The 22,495-nt window shown below is 42.2% G+C and overlaps 1 protein-coding gene across 1 annotated transcript; it reads right to left on the reverse strand.

Moving 5' to 3' along the window:
* Nucleotides 1-1,584: 1,584 nt before the first annotated feature.
* med1 (mediator complex subunit 1) lies at nt 1,585-19,327 on the reverse strand. Its single transcript, XM_057825804.1, has 16 exons — nt 19,187-19,327; nt 16,874-16,980; nt 16,719-16,797; nt 16,591-16,645; nt 16,379-16,511; nt 16,256-16,284; nt 16,111-16,182; nt 15,959-16,033; nt 11,755-11,918; nt 11,576-11,687; nt 11,382-11,506; nt 11,179-11,306; nt 10,865-11,066; nt 9,431-9,526; nt 9,214-9,319; nt 1,585-7,025 (listed from the first exon to the last, which is right to left on the reverse strand). Exons 1-16 carry the CDS (start codon nt 19,302-19,304, stop codon nt 3,245-3,247), a joined length of 5,382 nt encoding a protein of 1,793 aa, XP_057681787.1. The 5' UTR covers nt 19,305-19,327; the 3' UTR covers nt 1,585-3,244.
* Between the last annotated feature and the right edge of the window lie 3,168 nt (nt 19,328-22,495).

Here is a 22,495-nt window from a genome sequence, read left to right on the forward strand (position 1 = left end):
ACTCACACAACCTGGACAGAAATACAGGTCAAGAACATGCCGCCTCCTCCGCATACGAGGGATAATAGAAGTTTTTTTTTTTTCCGGCCAGCAGCAGCCACAGTAAGTAATTTAAAAAGACACCAATGTTGTGGAGGTGGGAAACACACCACTAATTTTGCTGCTGAAAGTCCGACCTGCATCAGAGTTTGCATAACATTAATCTGTTTGAACTTGTTAACCTGCAAAACTCGAGTAGAAAGCTGCTTAGAAGTGTCCTTCTGTTTGTGGTTTCTACTGTTGATGTTAATTAAACTGAGAAATATAGTGAACTCTGCTGCAAACTATAGAATCAGAAAAACGTGAGCAAGAAGCTGCTTTGAAAGAGACAGGTGCTGCATAACCTCATATGTTGCTCACACAACACAACATACACCATAATCAACTATATAAATAAAAAAAATAAAAAAAAGGGTTTTGGATGCCGCGAGCTACCCACACTAGCGTTGCGGACGACTGGTCGATTGTGATGGACATAATGGGCACCCCTGATTTAGCATATCAATTAATTAGGTTCATATTCGTGACAAATGTAGCCTTGAACCCTGTTCATCCAATCTGTTTGGTATCACTGTATTGGCCCGAATATAAGACGGCTTTTTTTGCATTAAAATAACACTGAAAAAGAGGGGGTCGTCTCATATTCGCGGGCAAGACATTATACCCATTCACGATGCTAGATGGCGCCAGATATCATTGAAGCGATGTTCTGTCATGACAGATCTCAGCTACTCTCCCCATTCACGACGCTAGATGGCACCAGATATCATTGAAGCGATGCTGTCATGACAGATCTCAGCTACTCTTTTTAGTTTAACCAGTTTGCATTATTTCATTGCAATGTTTTTCCTTATTCAGATTTGTTTCAAGACTAGTTAGTTAGACTTCACTTTGATGGTTAATTCAGTTATCACAATAGATTGGTTTATTTACGTTTCAAAAACCAGAAGCCATTCATTTATGAATGTGATTGCACTTTAGTTTACATATTTAAATGTTCAGATATTAAGGTTTGAATAAGGCAAAATAACATGCTTTTTCTTTCAAATATATTGTTATTAGAGCTGGGAATCTTTGAGCACCTAACGATTCGATTACGATTCAGAGGCTCCGATTCGATTATAAATCGATTATTGATGCACTCCACCACACTTTTAATGTTTTGTACACTAGTTCCAAAATTGTTCAAAAATCCTCTCAGGCTAAACCAAACTATTTTAGTATCAAGTAAACAGTTAAAAACAGTAAATAAAATACTCAAGTCCCCATTCTGTATCAAAAGCTTTAAACTACGTTCAGTAAATTTAATGTTGTGAATCAACTGTTGTTAAAATTGTTCCCGTTATTCCATAATTTCCCATCTGTCTAGTTCCGACATGTCAATGTTTTAAACTGTTTCATAATTTAAAGATAGATTAAAGTCAAGATTTTGCCGATTTAGGGATATTTTAGATAAAAAGTAATTAGGTTCGCTACAAAAGCCTTCAAGAGAAATCTACTGCTTTAAGATGGCGACAAGTCTGTCATTTCGCTTCTAGTTCTTTGTATATGTTCCAACACTGTTGTTACTGTCATTTCACATCTAGTTCTACAATATGTGATATCTACCATAGCCATATGTTGCCGTATGTTTGTAGCAACTAGCAACCGGTCTCTGTTTGTAGCGGCTGTCGGCCGCAGCCAGGTATGATTGTTTTTTTGTTTTTGTTTTGTTTTTTATCTAGTGGCATGAGTTGAACAAGATATTTACTCTCGGTCCGTTTCTCATTGCGTTCCGAAGACCGCAGCGTCCCAAAGACCGCGCGGACTGTTTTATTTCCGCTTTAACTGGTATAATTCAATGATCGGAATTTGGATGTTTATGAATCGTTCTCGAATCTTCCACGGCCGAATCGCAAATCATCTATGAATCGGAAATTTCGCACGCCTCTAATTGTTATAATCATTTGTTTCGGATGTACTGCAATTCTTTTCTGTATAAAAAATAATTTGGTGTTCAAAAATTCTTTTTTAAACCTTGAGTCTTGAAAAAGAGGGGGTCGTCTTATAATAACGGCCGTCTTATACTCGGGCCAATATGGTATTAATGTCCCATCCCAAGGAAAAATTGTACATGGAGGTTATGCTGTAATATCATTCCTACCAATGTTGAGACCAAACCTACGCCCTTGAAATAAACACGACAATAGATTGTTAATACGTTCTTACAAATTCAGTTTTTTTTTATTGAACACATACAAAAATGGCGAGAACCAACATCCACGCTTATGAAAACCTACACTTCTTTAATTAGCAATCCAGGGAGAAGGAATTACCTGTAGAACCAATTGCTTAACAAAACAGCATCACCCCACATAAACAAGTTTTTGTTGTTGTTGGTGTTTATAAAAAAAATAAACATCCTAATCGCACCAGTCACTCTTTTAACATTTTTTGTTAGATAATAGATATACACATCCTGGTTAGAATTAAAAGTTAAAATGGTATTTGAGTGATGGTGTAGTGAATACTCAAAGTCTGCCCCACCATTCCAAAAAACGAAACGGCATATTCAAAGTCACCATGTTCAAATGTGAATAAATAGCAGTTAAATGAGGTTAATTAAAAGTTTACAAAAATATATGTATGCTAAATAACACTAAAAAGTTGCAAGTGACTCATTCAGCAGGAGCTGTTCTCAGCTATTTGCAGATACATGCGCCACAAATACAGACTGTGGTGGATTTGAATGCAGATTTTTCCCCCATATAAATTTTCAGTAGAAAGGAGAAAAAACAATAGTAACATAGTTTGTCAAAGAGTACGGTAAGTTGTTCAAAAATCTTTCACTTCCTTGTTTTGGCTGTAAGATTGGCCTTGAAATAGCAAATGTTAGCTTCGCTTTTTGCTCGACATGCAAGTCAGCTAGAAGATTTATTTTTTTGTTTTAGCTTCATTACGTATCTGCTTTGTAAAATATATACAGTATATATAATTGCTCTATACACCTTTACCGACAATGAAAGAATATCAAGGTGGCCCTTGCATCCTTCCATAGAGACTTATGTGCGTTCATTTCATTAACTCATTTGTTGCTATTAATGTCGATAGACGTCCAATCCATTTGGACTAGGAGGTCTGACAGCAATCATTCGTCTATTGCCGTCAATGGCACTGAAACATGACCAGTCCTCTCGGTTCAAATGGATAAGATCAAACAGTGACATTAAAGGTTGCCAGTGAGCGCTGAGTCCATGAGATCGTCATCTTCATTCCTTATGTACATGGGACTGGATCGCGAGGGCCGCTCAGAGGACAGCATCGACAAAGAGGAATCCGAGGCTGAGATTGGAGATCGAGACCAGCTGTCCGCCTTCATGGGATGCGATGACGGCCCGGAGGACATGGAAGACTTCTTTTTCTCTTTGTCGCGCTCCCTTTCGCGCTCCCTCTTCTTCTTCTCCTTTTTGTGCTTCTTGTGTTTCTCACCGGAGCCGAGCGGGACGGCACACATGTAGTCCTGTTGCGCTGGGAGCTGTCGCGGTGTCTGGTCGTCATCGGAGCTGGGGCTGTTCTGGTGGGACTTTTCGGCCACAGAGCTGCTGCCCGATTCACTCTCGCTGTCGTGGTTGAGTGGTGTGTGGCCTGGTGACCGGCTGTGGCTCGGGGAAGAGCGGTCGTGTTTGGGAGTGGAGCCACTGAACAGGGGCGAGGCTTTCAGGCTGCTGATCTGCGGCCGCATGGAGTCGCCGGGGCCTTCGCCGCCTTTCTGCAGGGTGACTTTGGCCTTAATGCTGGGCGAGCCTCCGTCGGGTTTGCTGATGATGATCTTGGCTAGGCCGGTCCCGCTAACGCCTCCCATTTTAGGGTCCATTAGCTTTTTATCACCGCTGTTCCCACCTGAAACAGACACTTTTGCCTTCCCTTCTTTATCGGACCTCTCCCGCTTATATTCCCCGCTTTGGGAGGATGTTGCATGCTTGACGGGACCCATGTTTGAAGGAGGGACGGTGCTGGGGACACTGCCAGGCGGGGGCCCGGATCCGCTTGGGCCCCCAGGCGGCCCGACTTCACAACCATCCTCCCCCACACCGCCCACACTTTTTAGTTTGTCAATGACCGCTGTGAGAGAGGGTTTCTTGTTTCGACTTGGACTCTTTCCTTTGGCATTTGGGTTGTTAGAATTGTTCTGACATGCCCCACCACCGCTGCCACCCCCACCACCGCTGCTCCCACCACTGCCACTTCCACTGCCCCCACCTCCGCCACCTCCTCCACTATATTGAGACTGAGAGCTTCCGGAGAAGCCCATGGAACCAGATGAAGACGAGGAGTTAGAGGACGAGGATGTGGAAGCCGAAGAGGTCCCTCCCATTGGCTTTTGGGAGCTCATACCTCCACTGGAGGAAGACTTGGACCCTCCGGAGCTGCCACTTCCTGAGCCCATTGGGGATTTGGCTTTCGAGGAAGGCGGTGTTCCCGGCACCTGGGACTGCTGGATTTTCATAGGGGAAGACAGTTTTTCACCAGAGTTGTTTGAGCGGGAGTGGGAAGGGGAGATGTTTGGCTTAATGCTGGGATTCATCAAGGAGCCAGGAGGCTTACCGCCCTGAGTTTTTATCTTGTTACTAGCCCCACCTCCGCTGCTTCCTGCACCAGAAAGTCCATGCTTAGTGATTGGGGATGAACCCTGTTTTCCGGAACTCATTCCTTGTGAAGAACCCTTTGACTGGGATGGACCACCACTGATCCCTGCACCACCTGCAGACTTAGAGCTGCTGCCTTGTGCCATGGAGCCTTCCTTGGACTTGATCTTTCCAGAAACGGAATGGGAATGGTGGCTTTTGCTGCTGCTGGTTCCCCCCGTTCCGCCGGTGCTGCTTGAGGCCGAGCTGCTAGAGGTGTACCCGCTATGGGAAGAGGTCTTCCCGCCGGTTATTGTGCCTTTAGGTATTTGAATTGTAATCTTGGGAATGGGAGGAGTGGCCCCGCCGGGTGGCGTCTGGGAGCAGCCTGTACTTCCAGGGGATTTGGAGCCTCCACCGCTCAAACTCCCCCCGGAGCCAGAGCCGCCGCTGGGAGGCGTGTACGGTCGTCCGCCTGAGCTGTGAGAGGGCGACTTCCCGTCTGGGTCTAATTTCTTCCGTTTAGGCGGCTTATCTTTGGACTTCCCCTCACTGGATGGAGTCCTGCTCCGTTTCACCTGTTTACCATCTGCGGAAATGCTTCCCATTCCAGATCCGCTACTTCCACTGCCGCCATTTTCATCCTTTTGGCGCATGAGGCTCTGTTGTTTGGCTTTGGACTCTGTACTTTTGAAATCGACCGACCCCATGGCCATCATGAGCGGACTCTGGGAGCCCCCGAAATGAGTATCTCCCAAATCCGGAGCTTGCCCAAGAAGCGGTTTGCCAGTGCCGCTGTTGCCTCCAAAAAACATTCCCATGTCAAAAGGGTCTTTTAGTGAGGGTTCCGGGGTGTTTTGTCCGTGAGGTGTGGGATTCTGAGGCGTACCTGATGGCGTATTCTGCTGACTGCTGCCGCCAAAACCCTTGCCCAGATCCATGTCTCCATCAGCGCTCGGGGAACTGTCTTCAAAGCAGTTCTGGGAGAGACCGTGACCAGAGTTTAAAAGTTCAGGGTTGAAGTCAGCGGCGTCGGGGAAGAAGTTAGTGGAGGAAGAATCGCTGGTTGGTGTGGCCGCGGCCTCAGCAATCAAGTCTGCAGCATCTGTAAACGGGTTCTCATTGCTGTTGGTGTTGAATATGTCTGCTGAGTCAAACACGGCGCTGCCCTGTCCTGAACTTGAGGAGTCGCGAATAGGCGTCCCCAGTGGGCCCGCGTCTTCCCCGCTCCCACCCATTGCGCACTGGCTTCCACTGCCGTTTTTACCGGTTTGTTCAGGCAAATCTGATAGAATTTCCGTGATATCAGGTCCGATGCTGTCAGAGCTGGAGAGGCGCACCATGCGGGGTGGTACGGCGCCTGTCGGTGGCTGAGCCTGAATGTGAGACGGCGGATAAGGCATGCTGGGACCAGAGGGTGGGGTTCCACATTGGCTTGGGGCAGGAGTTATGCTGTGGGGCGTGTCCAACCCATCTCCCGCCAAGTTAACGTCAAAAATTGAGTTCTGAGATGCATCGACGTCCATGGAGAGGAGCTCGCGGTGGAAATCGTCCTCATGCGTAACCGCGTGGTGCTGGTGGTGTGGCATGGAACATGGCTGTTGAGTTTTCATGCCTAAGCCACCGCCAGCCGCTGCACCCGCACCAGGAGTCCCAGGCAGCACCCCCCCCTTTTCTGGCACTCGTGGTCGCTTCTTCTTGCCTTTTGCAACTCCTCCTGGGCAGGAGCTTCCCATACTGTCCGTACGAGGTGACCCGGATGAAGAATTCTGCCTCTCAAGTGGGCTTGAACCATAGAGGGCGGCAAACTCCTGCGAAGGGTTGTCTTTCAATAAATTCATGAGCATTGGATGATTCTTGGTGTTGCTAGCAGGTGACGATGTTGGCGGCGGAGTCTGGTGAGGCGGAGGTGCATTCTGGGAGCTAGGGCTGGAACCTACGCTTCCTGTTATCTGCAAAAGACTGGTCAGGATTGGGTTCTGTGTCACTTTACTATAGTCATCCGTATGGCCTTGACCCTGCTGTTGTTGTTGCTGCTGTTGTTGTTGCACCTGCTGTTGTTGCCCACCTTGGGCTTGGCACTCGGATCCCTGTCTTTCATTGCGAGACATCCCAAACAGAGACGTGATAGGCCCGGCAAAATTAGGCCCACCTGGTGGTCCTCCGCCGGTGGGTGTGCTGCCCCCGGTAAGTCCCAACAGGCCCATTGTGTTTGCCATATCTCCGCCTGCAATGTTGTAAGAGGGACTGCCGGATGGCGGTGGGTTATTTTTTACCATGGTCTCTACAGTCTGTGCAATCAAAGACAGGGCCGGAGTGTCTGCCTGGATTGTCTCTGCTTTCCTCCGGATGGCCCGCATTGTCACAGGAATGGACATACACCTAAGAAAAGGCGACAGAAATCAATCGCAACTCTTCTGGTTGTCACAACAAATGCTTGATTTCTAATCTTAGCAGCTTCATCAACTCATGCAACAAGGTTTAGTCTGAAAAAAAAAAACTAGCCTAATTAGTAGAGCTGTCCCGACTAGTCGACGTCATCGATGACGTAAATGCGTCACGAGCACAAAATCCCGTTGACAGTTAATGAAGGGTTAAAAAAATATATGCGTGGAAAGTTGAGAATGTCGGACGCTCGGTTATACATGCAGGGAAAGTGGCACAAAGCCAAAAAAGTACACCAGAGTGGCAAAAACATTGACTTATTTCAAAGAAAAAAAAGGAGGGTACACTGTTGTGTCCTGTCTCTTCAATGCCAATGCTTGCATACCAGGCTGCACGTCGGTCATGAATCAACACCCAAAGCAGTTGTTATTTTGGAAGACGACAAGAGACAAAAAGCTGGCAGATCGTAATTCCATCTCACTAACGATATTGAAGTTGCTAAGCCGGTCACAATATGCAATAAGTCCATTTATCGCACGGTAAATAAAAATGAGGGCGGTAATTTTCACAGCTGTGTTTTATTGCCACCATGCATACATTTGTGCGTGTGTGTACACGTACGTGTTGATGGCATATGAGACTCCAGTTCCTTCCACAGATGTTTATTGGTCATCAACATGCCATAGAATTAAAGTTCAGACACACAAAATAAGAAAAAACATCTATATTAACTCATTTGCTCCCAAAAATGTATAAATACGTTCTATTTTTAATTGTTTCAGAGTCCCAAAAATGTATTTATATGTCTTTTACGTTTTTTTCCCACAAGAGACATCTCTAGGTACTGATGCAACTTCGCTCCAAAGCAAAGCACAACGCTCAAAATCCATTTTAAAGCAATAAAACTGGCCACTGGAGGGCAGTAGCGCATTTGGTAAGAACTCATATCGGACCATGAAAGGAAATGAATGAAGAGAAATAGTCAGGAAACGGAAGTTGGAAGAAGTAAGGAGTGTGAGAAAAATGTGGAGAATTATGTAAAACACAAGGCACATGGCCCAAACAAGTTCCCCAGGTGAATTCCGTTATGAGGTAGTGGTCTCTACAAAAGAAAGATAAAAAAAAATCTATCTCGATGAGACAGGCGGCGATGAGGGTAAAATTTACCCCGTCTGCCGATACAGCAGCGGCCACAACAGCGTCATCTCTCAGTTCAATAGTTTAGTTATGTGTAGATATATTGTTACTTTGCTATCAAAAGCTCTATTTGTCTTGTTGTTTATGTTATTTTGTAGAAGGAAAACATTATTCAGATGTTTGGGATGTCACAAAAGCAAAAAATAGCTGTGTTAAAGTCAAAGTTATGTTTGAGATATATGCTTTTGCAAAAAGCTCAATTTCTCTGTTTTTTCATCAGAAATTGGAAAATTGCTCACACTGAGCAATTTTCCAATGCTGATTTCTAAACAATGGAAAAAGATATGAACTAACTTTTTTTTCCTGCTGAAAGAAGAGTGTCTAATCTTTCTTTTGGTGGGTACCATGTTTATATAGCAATACAACAGAATTTTCTGTGGGCCTTGCAAAATCAGCCAAAATACAGTAAAACGGCCGGGAGCGAAGGGTTGCTCCGGTGAAAATGACTGGGAGTGAATGAGTTAAACACTGTTAATGTTAGCAGTGCTACATTGAGGCTAATGGGGAAAAAAGACAACCTACTTTAGCCTGCTACAAAACATTGGCAGTTGCGGTTAAAAGGTGACACTTCAAAAAGGAAAAACCGATGGTTAACACCATTTGCAAATGAAAAAAAATATATATTACTGACACCACATGCAATGACGAAAATTGCACTTTTTTGCGGTGTGTAAAGCTTACGGTTAGCGGTTTAGTGAACGTACTTCCGGAGAACATTTCAAAATAAAAGCACGTCATGTTCGTCATATAAATTACTTATTTACATGGTTATTTGTACTCTAATAAAACATTTAAGTGTTCGAAAATGTTTTTGTGAATTAATAAGCGTCAACAAAAATCTCATTGCTAAATTAGTAAGAAAAAAAAAAACATTATTAGATTAGTCGAATAATCGTTATAATAGCCGGCTGACTAATCGGGAGAAAATTAGTCGATTGGGACAGCCCTACTAATTAGTATGAACACAAGTGTCTTATGTGGCAAATACCTCTGGACCACTTTAGTGATGAAGTCGTCATTACAGATCAATGCGTCGGAAAGCCCCTTATATAGTTTGCAGGACACCTGTCTGGAGTCAATCACGTCCATTACCACTGAAATGGGGGGGAAAAAAGGCAAGTTATGGATAGGTATGGGGTAGTGTTTAAAACCTGCGTATGGGTCACTGAACATCGAATCAGGGTTAGCGTTAGGTGGGAGCTTACCACAGACCAAGGATTCATTAACAGGATGCTGGAACGAGACACTGAAGCTCGAGTCGGTGAGAGGGCAGACCTCAAATTGCAGCAAGCCAATATTGTCTGATGGCCAAATAAAAAATGATTTAAAAATTCAGATGAAAAATTCTAATAAAAAATTTTAGGGCTGTCAAATTTAACGCGTTAACGGGCGGTAATTCATTTTTTAAATTAATCACGTTAAAATATTTAACATATTTAACGTATGCGCAGAATGACTTGCTCATGCATTGCCTCAAACAGATTACAATGACGCAGTTGAGAGCTAAGAGGGAGAGAAAGGTGTCTTGTTTTGTGCTTTTTCTTAACAAAGGTATACCACACGCGACGTGCTGGCAGTTTGTTTCTTTATTAGCACATTGAGCTTCAACATTAACACAGCTTACGGCTCTCGGCAGGCCGTAACTCTAACTCACTCCCGCATCATGTGCGTAAACAACATGTTGGCGCCGTGTGCACTTCAAGGTGCCTCGGATAATTCTATATCAGAATATTACAAAAGGCGGATGGACACAGGCATTCATTGGACCGCGCCGTTTATTGGCATAAGCTTCGGCAACTCCTTCACAACAAACATAAGTATTATTTAGTGAAAGCACAACAAAAATAATATCTCAAAAAAATAATGTTAACTAAAAGAAAAGCGCTTCAATCTGTATTAATGAGGCCCTATTCTCACACAGATAAACAACAGTGCAAAGAGAACTGGCATTCCCAATCAAAATAGCTATGCAACAAACACATAGAACTTACTCAAGACTTCGGTCAAACTCTTTTCAAACATTTTTTTAGTTCAACAAATACATTGGATGGCAATATTTATTCACAATATACAAACTATCAGAGGTCAAGAACGTTGTAAAGTCAGCACTCAAATGACGTGAATTACAATGGATGGACTAGTAAAGAGGAAACTATGGCGTCAGTCGAGGGACAAAACACACCATTTGGCTTGAGTTCTAATTTAATTTAAAACTCGTGTGTATCTAGTTTATTTTTTGATAGAAATTTTTACAAATTTTATTAAAAAGAAAACATTAAGAGGGGTTTTAATATAAAATTAGTATAACTTGTACTAACATTTATCTTTTAAGAACTACAAGTCTTTCTTGTGGATCCCTTTAACAGAAAGAATGTTAATAATGTTAATGCCATCTTGTGGATTTATTGTTATAATAAACAATTACAGTAATTATGTACAGTATGTTGAATGTTTATGTCCGTCTTGTGTCTTATCTTTCCATTCCAACAATAATTTACGGAAAAATAGGGCATATTTTAGAGATGGTTTGAATTGCGATTAATTACGATTAATTAATTTTTAAGCTGTGATTAACTCGATTAAAAATTTTAATTGTTTGACAGCCCTAAAAATTTTTTTTTAAATGGCTTCACCCCTACCTTCTTTAATGAACGTTCGCTTCACACAGCTGCCTATCAATGTGTTGTAGGCCGCCTGGTGCCGAATGATGTCCAGCAGGAGGGGCACCTGAGCCGGATGGCGGAAGGGGATCTTGCTCACCAGAGCACCTTGCAGGGAATGGCCGTCCTGCACCGGGGCGTCGCCGTTCAGGAAGTAGCAGTGCTGCTGGTCTGGTAGAACCTGTTGGAGCAGAAATCAAATACATTAGATATTGAACATCTTCAACTAAAATGTGAAGATTTTAGTCAACTCCTAGTACTATGCTAGGGGACAAAAATGAGTGTCTGCTTACAGAGTAGAAGTGCATACTATGGGAGGGCGGCAGCGTTGTGCCCCCTTCCTCTGGGCTCTGAAGCTCACTCTGGACAATAAGCTGGTAGAGAGCAGACAGGTTGGGGGGGTTTTCAAACACAGGGATAGCTGTAAAAAAAATAAAATCAAATTGTTCCTGATGAGAAATTGTTTGTAGGATCTAAAAATATTTATGAAATTCACCTGTAGCATTTCCCAATCTGAGAATAAAGGACAGAGAGAACGGCATTGGCCGATTCATCTTAAGGAAAAAACAAGCCGGCAAGTCCACGCAGTTGGAGTTGGTCACCGTGGAAAAGGAAGGTGTTCTGAAAAATTTCCGAATTTAGCTACCAGTACACTCTATTTGATTCAGTTACAGCGTAGACAGAATTTACCCCTTGTTGTCCACTGCGTGGGATCCAGTAATGAGCGGCGCAATGGGGAGCTTGTAGGTATTGGCTGTTCCCTCGATGGTGACGGAAACACCAATGCCCAACGTGCTTGGGACTATAAAAACAGTTTACAGTATGTTTTTTTTAAAGGGTCAAACAAAACTTTTTCCTGATTGGCTTACCGTTGGCATCCGCCATGTTTATGTGCACGCCCATTCCCTGCTCGAAAATGTCATATGGCGAAACGTAGCACTGAAGAGTGACAAGATGACCGCCACTCCTAGCTGTCAGAAGGCCCACGTTGCCGTGTAGAATCGTCTCGACGGCATTGGCATTGGTCGCTAGCCTAACAAAGAACGAAATTGTGTTTAAATATTCTATGATTGAAGCAAAATGACACAGCTATTCCTTACCCCAATTCTTAAATTTAGAGATGTCCCGATCGATCGGGTCCGATCACGTCATTTTCAAAGTATCGGAATCGGCAAAAAAATATTGGCCATGCCTTTTTTAAATATATATAATTTTTTTAAATTAAATCATTTTCTAATTGTATTTAACGTTACAGACATAATATGTTACACTCACCCAGAGTCTTTAGTTTAGGCTTAAGGTAGGGTTATCAAATTTATCCCAACAACGGCAGTTATTAATTTTTTTCAAAAATGTATCACATTAAAATATTTAACGCAATTAATGCATGCGCTGCACGACCCACTAACGCTCACTCTATAATGGCGCCCTTTTACCTATATAAAGAGATAAAAGTCAGCATAAAAGGAGTAAAGTGAATTTTGACAGCCTTTGGGGCCTTTTTTAATTGGCTAAAGCCTTACAATCACTCTCCCTACGATAGGGAATATCATGGGAAGCAATGTGGGGAAGCAAGGTAGTACTTGATCTTTTTCTTACACCTTATGTTATTTGCCAACGCAGAGAAGATATATGAATTGGTAGCACTACGCACAGTCATGGTTCCACTTCCCATCATGCATTTGGCCATGGCTACAGTATCATTTACTGAAAGCTCAACAAATACACTTGATGGCAATATTTAGTCACAATATACAAAGTCACAAGTCTTTCTATCTGTGGATCCCTCTCACAGAAAGAATGTTAATAATGTAAATGCCATCTTGAGGATTTATTGTCATAATAAACGAATACAGTACTTATGTACTGTATGTTGAATGTATATATTTGTCCGAATTGTATTCATTTTTTTCTTAATGCATTGCCAAATTGTATATGATCGGGAAAAATTATCGGGAATGATTGGAATTGAATCGGGAGAAAGAAAAAAAGCAATCGGATCGGGAAATATCGGGATCGGCAGATACTCAAACTAAAACGATCGGGATCGGAAGGGGAGCAAAAAAACATGATCGGAACAACCTTACTTACATTTGACATTTCTCAATTTCTTTTTAATCTTAAAGGGATCCTCGGACTGAAAGACTTGTAGGCTTTTTTACGCACGCAATGCACGCTGGGGGTTAAGCCTGAAAAATATATCGTTTAAACATCGCCATCACGATGTGCGCATGCGCGATAGTCCCATTGCAAGGACGTGCGATAGTTTTTTTTTTTTTCCCCCCTCCAATCCACAAACCTTTGTTTTGCTTTATTCGCTCGCACAGCCTCCCTCACCCAGCTGTCAGTCACTGCGGCACTCGCTTATTAAAGTTATTGATGTCTTTGATCTTGCCAAAGAAGCAGACTTCACACAGGCAGCAATGTGTCAATCATCGTTTAACTTGTTAGACAGTTTCTGCAAGGAAGCGCGGGCTGGAATGAATGTGTGGGTGGGTGTATGTGTGTGTGTGGGGGGTGGGGCGTTTGAGACATATAAAATACACGCCAGAAGTGATCATAAGGAGTTTGTAATTTCTTCATGTCACTCCAAGAGTCAAAGTCAAGTTAGGTAAACAGAAGTATTTAATAAAGCCAAGCATTTTTCTGCGACAGTACTTTGTTCTTGTTTAATAATGATTCGGTGGGACAGTTATGTTTAGAACTAATCATAATTATTACATTTGAAGTGCTTAAAAAACATTTATTAAAATGTATAAATATATATATATTTTTAAATCCTACTTTGGGAAAAAAAGTGAGAAAAAACCATGTCTTATACAGTGGGGAGAACCCACTGTATGTATCTTTTTCCAATGCTAAATCTGAATAAATACATTGAGCACACACAAAAAAAAATTGGGGGGGTGGAGGGGGGGGTGGGTGCTACGTTTTTCACTTATCGCAGTAGGTTCTGGTCCCTATTAACCGCAAAAAAACCGATGCAATACTGTACACTGTGGTCATGGTGAGTCATCCAAAGTCTTTCCAAACAGCTATTCAAGTCATCTAGTGAAAATTTCTTTGAAAATATATATAGTGATACCTCAGCTCACGAACATAATTGGTTCCCAGAAAGTGTGTGTAAGGCGAAAAGTTCGTCTTCCGAACATTTATTTCCCATAAGAAACCATTAAAATGAGAATAATCCGTTCCCAGGTCCCCATAAAACATAATTTTCTACTAAATAAGCCTTAAAACTACACAAAAATATACCTTATTTTATGTATAATGAATGTGCTATTGTATTATAATTAAAGAAATAAACTGTACTGTATAATAAAGTCGTTTTATTTACCTTTGTGATGGTAGTTGATGGCTTGATGGAATGGAGTGGGAGGAGGAGGGAGGGAGGGAGGGAGTTACTGTTTGGAAGGAGAGTGTTACCGGCAAAGTGCGCAGTTAGCGTAGACTCCACTGCTGTGCCCCCCACATGCTTTTGGTTGTTAATAAAAGTGCCCATAAAAAGCCATCCGACGCCTCTGGGTGTTTGTATGCACGCCGCCACCTTTCTGGAGAGGAAATCGGGCGAACCGAAGACAACCGACGACAACGAGCCAACGTGACTCGCCGGTCCACTTCTCACTACGGTGGGAAACTGAAAGCACCGCCAATTACCAGTCGAGGGCGAATTGGTAACACGAGTCACCTTCCATAAGGACTGTAGGTAACTCTTTTTCGGTCCCATAATAGCAAAAGTACACTCAATATGGTCCAAAATGTCTATCAAACACAAACCACGTCCGCACTCAACGAAAGTGAGGGGACGAACTGGGACGCCGTGAGCTTGCGTCAGCTTCTCGTGGCGCTTTTCGACCGCGTGAATTGGTTCGTCCGCCGAAAACTAGTTCGTCAGCAGAGACTATATGCTCGCAAATTTAATGTTCTTGAGGCGAAAAGTTCGTGAGCTTAAGCGTTCGTGAGCTGAGGTATCACTGTATTTTTTAATATCGGAATACAATATCGCAATATATCGCAAACCCCCCAAAAATCTTTTTTTCCAATATTGTTCAGGCCTACTTGGGGTGATGACGCAGTTGGCTTGGACTAGGAGACAAGATGTGCTAGCTACCAAGCGAAGCTAGTATGACGACTGGCATGATTTTGTCTCATTCTGCTGCTGGTCAGATTGTTTTGTTACAGAGATGTGGGATCAGTTCCCAATGTTGTGCCTGCATGCAATTCCATCTCATCAGCAGAGTCTTTAAACCGATCCTAGGCGGCTTGTATTGACTTGCTGCCACGTGACAGTTTGTATATCCCTTTGTTGTTAGTGGCATCATTGCCTTGTTTTTTTCATTTGTATGGCTTTCACTGCGGTTTTCCCTCAGGTTTTTTTTTCTAAATTGAGGCCGGCCTACTGTCACGGACTCTTTTTGTGTCTCCCTTTTTCCAATCACGTGTTTTTTGTGTGTTAAATAAACCCTTTTATGCAATCCCTATGTTCTTGTTGTCTGCTTGCTGTTTGAAGTGAGCCGCGTTTTTTAATCCGTGGTCATACCAGTTGCACTTTCTTTTCAGTTGGGTTTCCCTTTCAGGTTTACCGCACATTCAGACAGCAAATGTAGGTTGCAATTGCTTTATAAGGAGAATTATGATTCTAACGTCAACAGAAGTATAGTCCTATAAGTGCTCGTCTGGAGCATGGGAATCGCAGGTTCGAATCCCGCTCGAGACTTTCATTGAATTGCTTTTGCTGCTCGTTTTATGAAGTATCTATCGGGTTAAACTTGGAAGGGCAGAACCAACGCAATGTTTATGTAGCTAACAAGTGACACTGTGGAAGTATGGCAGCGCTGCCCAGTGATGTCACAGCATTGCGTCGTCAACAACAATGGCGACCTACTAATTTTTCAAATTTTATAAAAACGAAAACATTAAGAGGAGTTTGAATATCAAATTATTATATCTCATACTAATTTTTATCTTTCAAGAACTACAAGTCTTTCTTTCCGTGGTTCCCTTTAAATCTGACATTCCTCAGTTTTTTTTTTTTAAATCACATATTTATGGGAGCAAGGCATGCCATCTCACCGAAACATGTGCATCATCTTGGTGAGATCCAGCTCCAGGGACTGCAAGGCAATATACATCTTTGTTTTCAGTTTACTGAAAAGACAAAAAACAAAAATCAAAACGTATAGCGACGCTGTGTCGAAAAAATTCAATGTCATTTTATTACGCACTTGTCTCCAGGGAGCTTGTAAAGATCAACTAGCCCCTTAAGATGTTTGGAAAACTCCTCAAAGTTCTTTTCCCTTTTTTGGAAGACACATCAAAATTAAGTTAGTTTATAAGCTAGTGGATATCAGAGGCAAATTCTAAGCTTACCTCAGATGTTGAATCAACTCAGGGCAGCTCTGTAAGAAATATTTTTGTATTTTTTTTTATACATATCATATAGAAAAGCATCTTGTAGAAAGATTTGTTTTGTTTATTTTTCCTAAAACTCACAGTGGGATTTTCACACTGATGAGCCACTTTGACATCCACAAGCTGACCAGCGCCATCCAGTTGCACCTCGACGTAAAACATATCCGACGTGATGTAGCACTCCGTTCCAGAGGGGCTCAGGTGGGAGCCCAGCCTAGGCAGAAAACACCACAAACCTATATCTCCTACTGTATAACATTTTCTGCACTGACCCAGAAATTGTGAACACTCACATGTTTTGTCTCGCTATGGACTCCAGACGATCAGTCATGGAGGGCAAAGATGAGACTGGAAAAACAAAGGGGAAAAAAGAATCATTTAATTGTGGTGAAATTGCAGACCTTTTAAATGGTTTTCTCACCCTTGAGCGCCTTTTGCAGGGTCTCCAAACAGGTGAGGAGCAGCTGGTGACCACCAGTATTCATCATCCCACGTTTCTCCTGCAAAGGAGACAGAAAAATCGACGTAAGTCAAGGCAGCACTTTAATCACAATTATATAGACTCGCATGTCTCACCATGGCTTGCCGCACAACCTTGCTGGTCTCCTGCCATGGCCGCGACGCGTTGTGTTTGGCGTGAAGCCTCTCCAGCAAGGCAGTCATGCGATTCTGCTTCTCAGATTCTGGAAAACAGCTCAACTTTTATAGATTGTCCAATAAGACTGGGCGGTCAACAAACTGAACAATGAGCACATGTCAACAGATGTGGAGAGGCCAAGACGAGTTTGATGGCTCATCCAGTGACGCAAAATAAATGAAATACCTCGACATACAATCGCTTCGCCGCACGATCTTTTCGCCATCAGACGTAAAATTTGGCTCGCCATTTGTTTCTACTTCCGACGACACGCATGAAATACAACGATTTACGACAGCGCCGCCATTTCTTTGTTTTCCCTCAGGACGGACGCACTTCCGATTTTCTTGTGAGAGAAATCAACATGGGTTCCAAGAATGTTAGTGCAGGTGGTGAAAAAAAGGTGAAGCTTACCATTGAAATGAAGATGGAAATAATGGCAACATATGAGCGTGGTTTGCTCGTCCGTGAACTGCCTCGACAATACAGCCGTAAAATGTCTATGATCTCGATGGACCTCCTCCGACCTCCATTGGCCAGTCTTTATACGTTAAGGTGACAATTATTATTATTTTAAGTTGTAACATCGCCAAACAAATAGCCAGCTTCGTCAGGTTTTTAATCATTTATTTCAAAACTTGTGCAACACAAAACTCTTACTGTCCGCTGCAGCTGACGCTGTCTCATCAGCCACGTGGTGCGTTCATGTACACCACTAAAACTCATCCGCCACATTAGAACCCAATTCTTTACATTATTACAGATATTATTATTATTGTTGTTACTATTTTTATACCAATTTTTATTTATAATTCATTTGTTTTGCTCAATGTAATTGCTATTTCCAATAGTACCAGCAGTATTTATTAAGGATTTAGTGTTGGTTTTCGGGCTGTGGAACGAATTAATGGAATTATAATGTATTCTTATGGAAAACTCAAGCTTGAAATACGTCCTGGAACGAATTTACTTCGTGTGTAGAGGGTACCACTATAGTTGATTGGTTTAAGATGTACTACGTCTTGACAAATGCAAAAATTTATTTTGCAATTATCTACAAAGAAACATGTTTAGTTCATACTAGTGCTGCAACGATTAATCGATTAACTCGAGTATTTGATTAGAAAAAAAATGTTTAATTACAGTGACATTGTTATGGTTTAGTCTGAAAGTGTTTGCATTTCGTTTTATTGATTATGGTGGATACACTACACTCTGGTCTGCCTCATTTCACATGGCTCAATCCAACTGCTCCCTGTTCAGACCAACATAACCAAAGTTTTTGTTTGAGCTCTTGTTTTTTAATGCATTCGTAATTTAGTTTATACGTATGTTTAGCCGTTTTTTGTGGGAATATATGTTTGAACCATTTGTTAGGAGCATTGTAAAAAAAAAAAAAAAAAAAACGTTAGGATTCTATAGCATTTAAGCTAGCAGAATTTTGCAGTGTAAATTAGCCAATTTTCCTTTCGATGTACACGGATCCTTATTTATTTTATTTTTTTAGACCGTTTGTGGCTCAGCTCAGGTATTTTAATTTTTCATGTTCCTTATCCGATTACTCGATTATTCAAACTAACTAGTTCATCGATTAATCGACTACTAAAATAATCGATAGCTGCAGCCCTAGTTCATACTGTTGAAGCTGTTGGTACGAGCAGAAATAAAATTCATCCAACAAATCAAGGGAAACCCAAACATATTTGTAAAAGAATTGTCATTTAACTATCCTAAAATGATGGGAGAATATCAATTAACTTTCAACAATTAATATCCACATTCATATTACTGTATTTTTGCACAATATATGCAAGTCATGTTTATTACATTTTTTATTTTGGTATCTCATATTATTTTTAAATATTCTTTCTTGCTGTACATAAAAAATATCATCACTGCCATCTAAAACACACTCCTATTGTCAACTCAAAACAGCTTACTACTACTACTACTACGTAGTTACTAATATTTACAGAGGTACTGAAGTTGTACAAGCTCCCAGGTTGCTCACCATGTATTCCTATGTTACAACACAAAAATAGCAACATATCGTCCACCCGACCTGCTTTAGACAGACCAGAGTAGCATACTGCGTAGAAATAATTACTGCCCCCGCAAAATAATAATGTTTATCTCAAGCTACATTATGGCTAACTTAGTGTTAGCCTTCTTTCGTTCCCAGGCTAGCTCCGCCAGGCTAACCAATGAGGACAAAGTGATGGATAAGTGGTCCTGCCGTATATCACGCTTACCGGTGACCTCTTCGGTCTTCAGCCGTTCCCCGAGAGGTTGCCCCGCCGCCGGCGCAGCCGGGTGAGAAAGCTCCGTTGCAGGACTGCGCTGCATCACTACTCCAGGCCCCGCCGCCATTGTGTCTGTCTGCTTCGCGGTCCCTGACACTGCCCCGCCCACAACAACTCTACTATGCATTCGGGCTTCCGTATATTACCGTAATGCGCACCCAAAAAGCGCAGGTTGGAGAACTGTCATTTAGAATTGATATATGGCCAGATGAAACCGTTAATTTCAAAGTTCCTAGAGTGGGAAATTTCGGTTCAAGAGACCTTTTACTCCATTCCGCCTATCTATATAGACGGTTCAAAGAATGTTTGGTCACCAAAACTAAAATTAAACATTGTAATCGTTGCTACAGACATTTGAGGGGAAATTTTGTTTTAAAGTTGCTGGAACTTAAAATTTAGATAGATTTTTTTCTGTGAAATTTTAGCCCCCACAACCAAAACAACCAAAATAGAAATGCAGCTTCAAACTGTTGCAGGAAACGTAGAGTTCCGAGAACTTCGTGATAATGGAATCTAACTTGAAAATGTCCTCTTGGAATAGTCACCACAACCCAAAATTACAGGAACTTTATCTGGAAATGTTAGGGTGACCATATTTTGATTTCCAAAAAGGAGGACACTTCCGGCCTCGAGATACTTGAATTTTACTCGAGGTTCACTCAAAAATGCCTATTTCACTTTAATACATTTAAAGTGTGGCTCCTCTGTCTGGATAAAAAAAATTTAATTAAAAAAAATTATAGCCATATAGTATATAACCAAACACAAAATTCAAATTGTCAGAGGTTACGCAATAGGCTTTATAATTCTTAAAAAAAAAAAAATCAAACAATAAAAACGAAAAAAAAAGAAAAACTGGAATTTACTATAATGCCTAGCGCGGCTTAGCTCACTGACAGCTACCCTATTAGCGAGCATCGGTAGCCAAGGCAAAATCAAACACTGCTATTAAAGTTTACAATCATCAGCAGCCCAACGATGCGACACCAAACGGGATTTTAGTGATCACACCAGTACAAAGCTCCAACAGAAGTCAACAGTTGCCAAAAAGTAAGTTTACCAAGTGTACGTATCGATAGCCTGTGAGCTCCTGTTGGGACGGAGTTTGTTTGTGAATGAGAATTGACAGTTAACGCCATGATAAAGCAAGCCTGTGACTGCGCACGCATGTGCGAATTTGTATCCAGAGTAGAAAAAAGGTATTTTCGATTTAATCACTCTTTTGAGTACATGAGCATTTGATTATTTACGTATTGATCGTGACAAAAGTCTTAACAACTGGGCAGGCTCTCTGGGAACTCGTCACAGGCAGCGCAGTATCGTAGCATTCTTCGCAACGCGTCAGTCAATTTCAACACACGCTAATTGGTCCCGTGAAAAATAATGAAAACCGGACATTTTCATGAATTTATAAAATCCGACCGGACGTGAAAAGTGGACATGTCCGGACAAAAGAGGACATTTGGTCACCCAAGGAAATGTAGCTACAAGCAGTTCAAGTAAGCTGTCTGATCTTTGGAACCTGAAGTTCTTGGAACGTTCTTCATGTTTTCTTTATTTTTCTCTCTACTTATTTTGTAAGTGTATACTATAATATACTGTTTTTTGTATTAGCCCTACTGTACTTTTGCTTTAGTTTTGTGTGGTGCAAGATATGGCGAAGTTTCAAATCTCATTGCTCTGTATACAATGACAATAAAGAATAAATATTCATTTATTTTTTAATGCTGGTAAAACTAGAGCTCTTAAATTTGCATTTAGTATGTAACAGTATATAACATTAACAAATAACAAATAACATTATATTAGACTTGAACGTAATGTAATGTCTTGCTTATCCTCCAGATGGCGCCTGACTGCCGCGTACGAGCCCTCCCTGTCCGGGTGGGCGCTTCCCTCACCAGCCCCCCCTCCTCCGAAGCGCCTCATTAATCGACCCGTGGTGATGAATGCCGCCTTTTAACAATGTGTACATTTTTTTTCTCTCCGAGCGACGTCATTAAGCGAGTGGATGAGACACCATCCAAACGGCGCACCTGAGCCCAGTCGAGCAGCTGAGCGAGTGCCAGCCGACGCGCTCACGACTCTCAGGGGAGTCTTTCCCACCAACCGTTAGGACCTGCTCGTCACACGCCGCACTACTGTGGCTGGGCTTCAAACCCTAATTTGAAACCTTAATCCTGTTTACAAACCCATATTTGGAACCCTAGTCTTGAAACCCTATTTTCAAATCCTAACTTGAACCTTGTGCCTTTGGGAAGGCGATTACCGCAACCCTTCCATCCACAGCGCGGCCTACTGAGGCCTCCCCTAGCTCGACCGTAGACAGCCACAAGGGGAAACTGAGGGGCGGCGGCCCCCTTTTTGTAATTGATGTTCCCCAGCAGATCTGGGTTTGGCACGAGTGAGATGAGGCGATGGGGACCGGTGCCAAAGAAGGGGAATGGTAGGCCTTCGAAGAGTTGAAGCCGCGCCCATCAATCACAGGCTTGTTCACCTTAGCGTGCCAACTGGGGGAAGGCGGTGGGCATGCACCGGGTCCCCTCCATGCCAAGGGATGAGGGGTGGCACGAGGAACTAGACTGGCACGAGCCTAGCCTAATCCTCCCGTTGCAACAGCACCACTGCCGATTGGCCAAGTTCAATTGCTGACTTGCGTTCAAAACAATCACAAGTTTATTTGAGACATTTTCATTGCTTTTGGACTTAGTCAGCCTTTACATTTCTCATTTGAAGCTGTAATTTGAAAACCTGACCCTTCCTAGACACCTTAAAAATATTAAAATTATCTGCATGGTCTTTAAGAAATTTACTCGTGCAATTTTGATGAACATTTAATAACTAGGGCTGTCAAATGATTACAATTTTTATCGAGTTAATCACAGCTTAAAAATTAATTAATCGTAATGAATCGCAATTCAAACCATCTCTAAAATATGCCATATGTTTCGGTAAATTATTGTTGGAATGGAAAGATAAGACACACGACGGACATAAACATTCAACATACTGTACATAGGTACTGTATTTGTTTGTTATAACAATAGATCCACAAGGTGGCATTAAAATTATTATCTTTCTTTCTGTTACAGGGATCCACGGATAGAAAGACTTGTAGTTCTTAAAAGATACTGTGACATCATGCGGGGGCAGGTAGTGGAGGGCCGTTACATTCTCTTTCCGGAGCTGAAGAATCCAGTCAAAATGGCCGCCAGCCCAAAGACTACATTTCCCAGCATGTCGCACAACACCTCCAGG

This window comes from Corythoichthys intestinalis, chromosome 21 (genome assembly GCF_030265065.1).
Source record: "Corythoichthys intestinalis isolate RoL2023-P3 chromosome 21, ASM3026506v1, whole genome shotgun sequence".
Lineage (NCBI taxonomy): Eukaryota > Metazoa > Chordata > Actinopteri > Syngnathiformes > Syngnathidae > Corythoichthys > Corythoichthys intestinalis.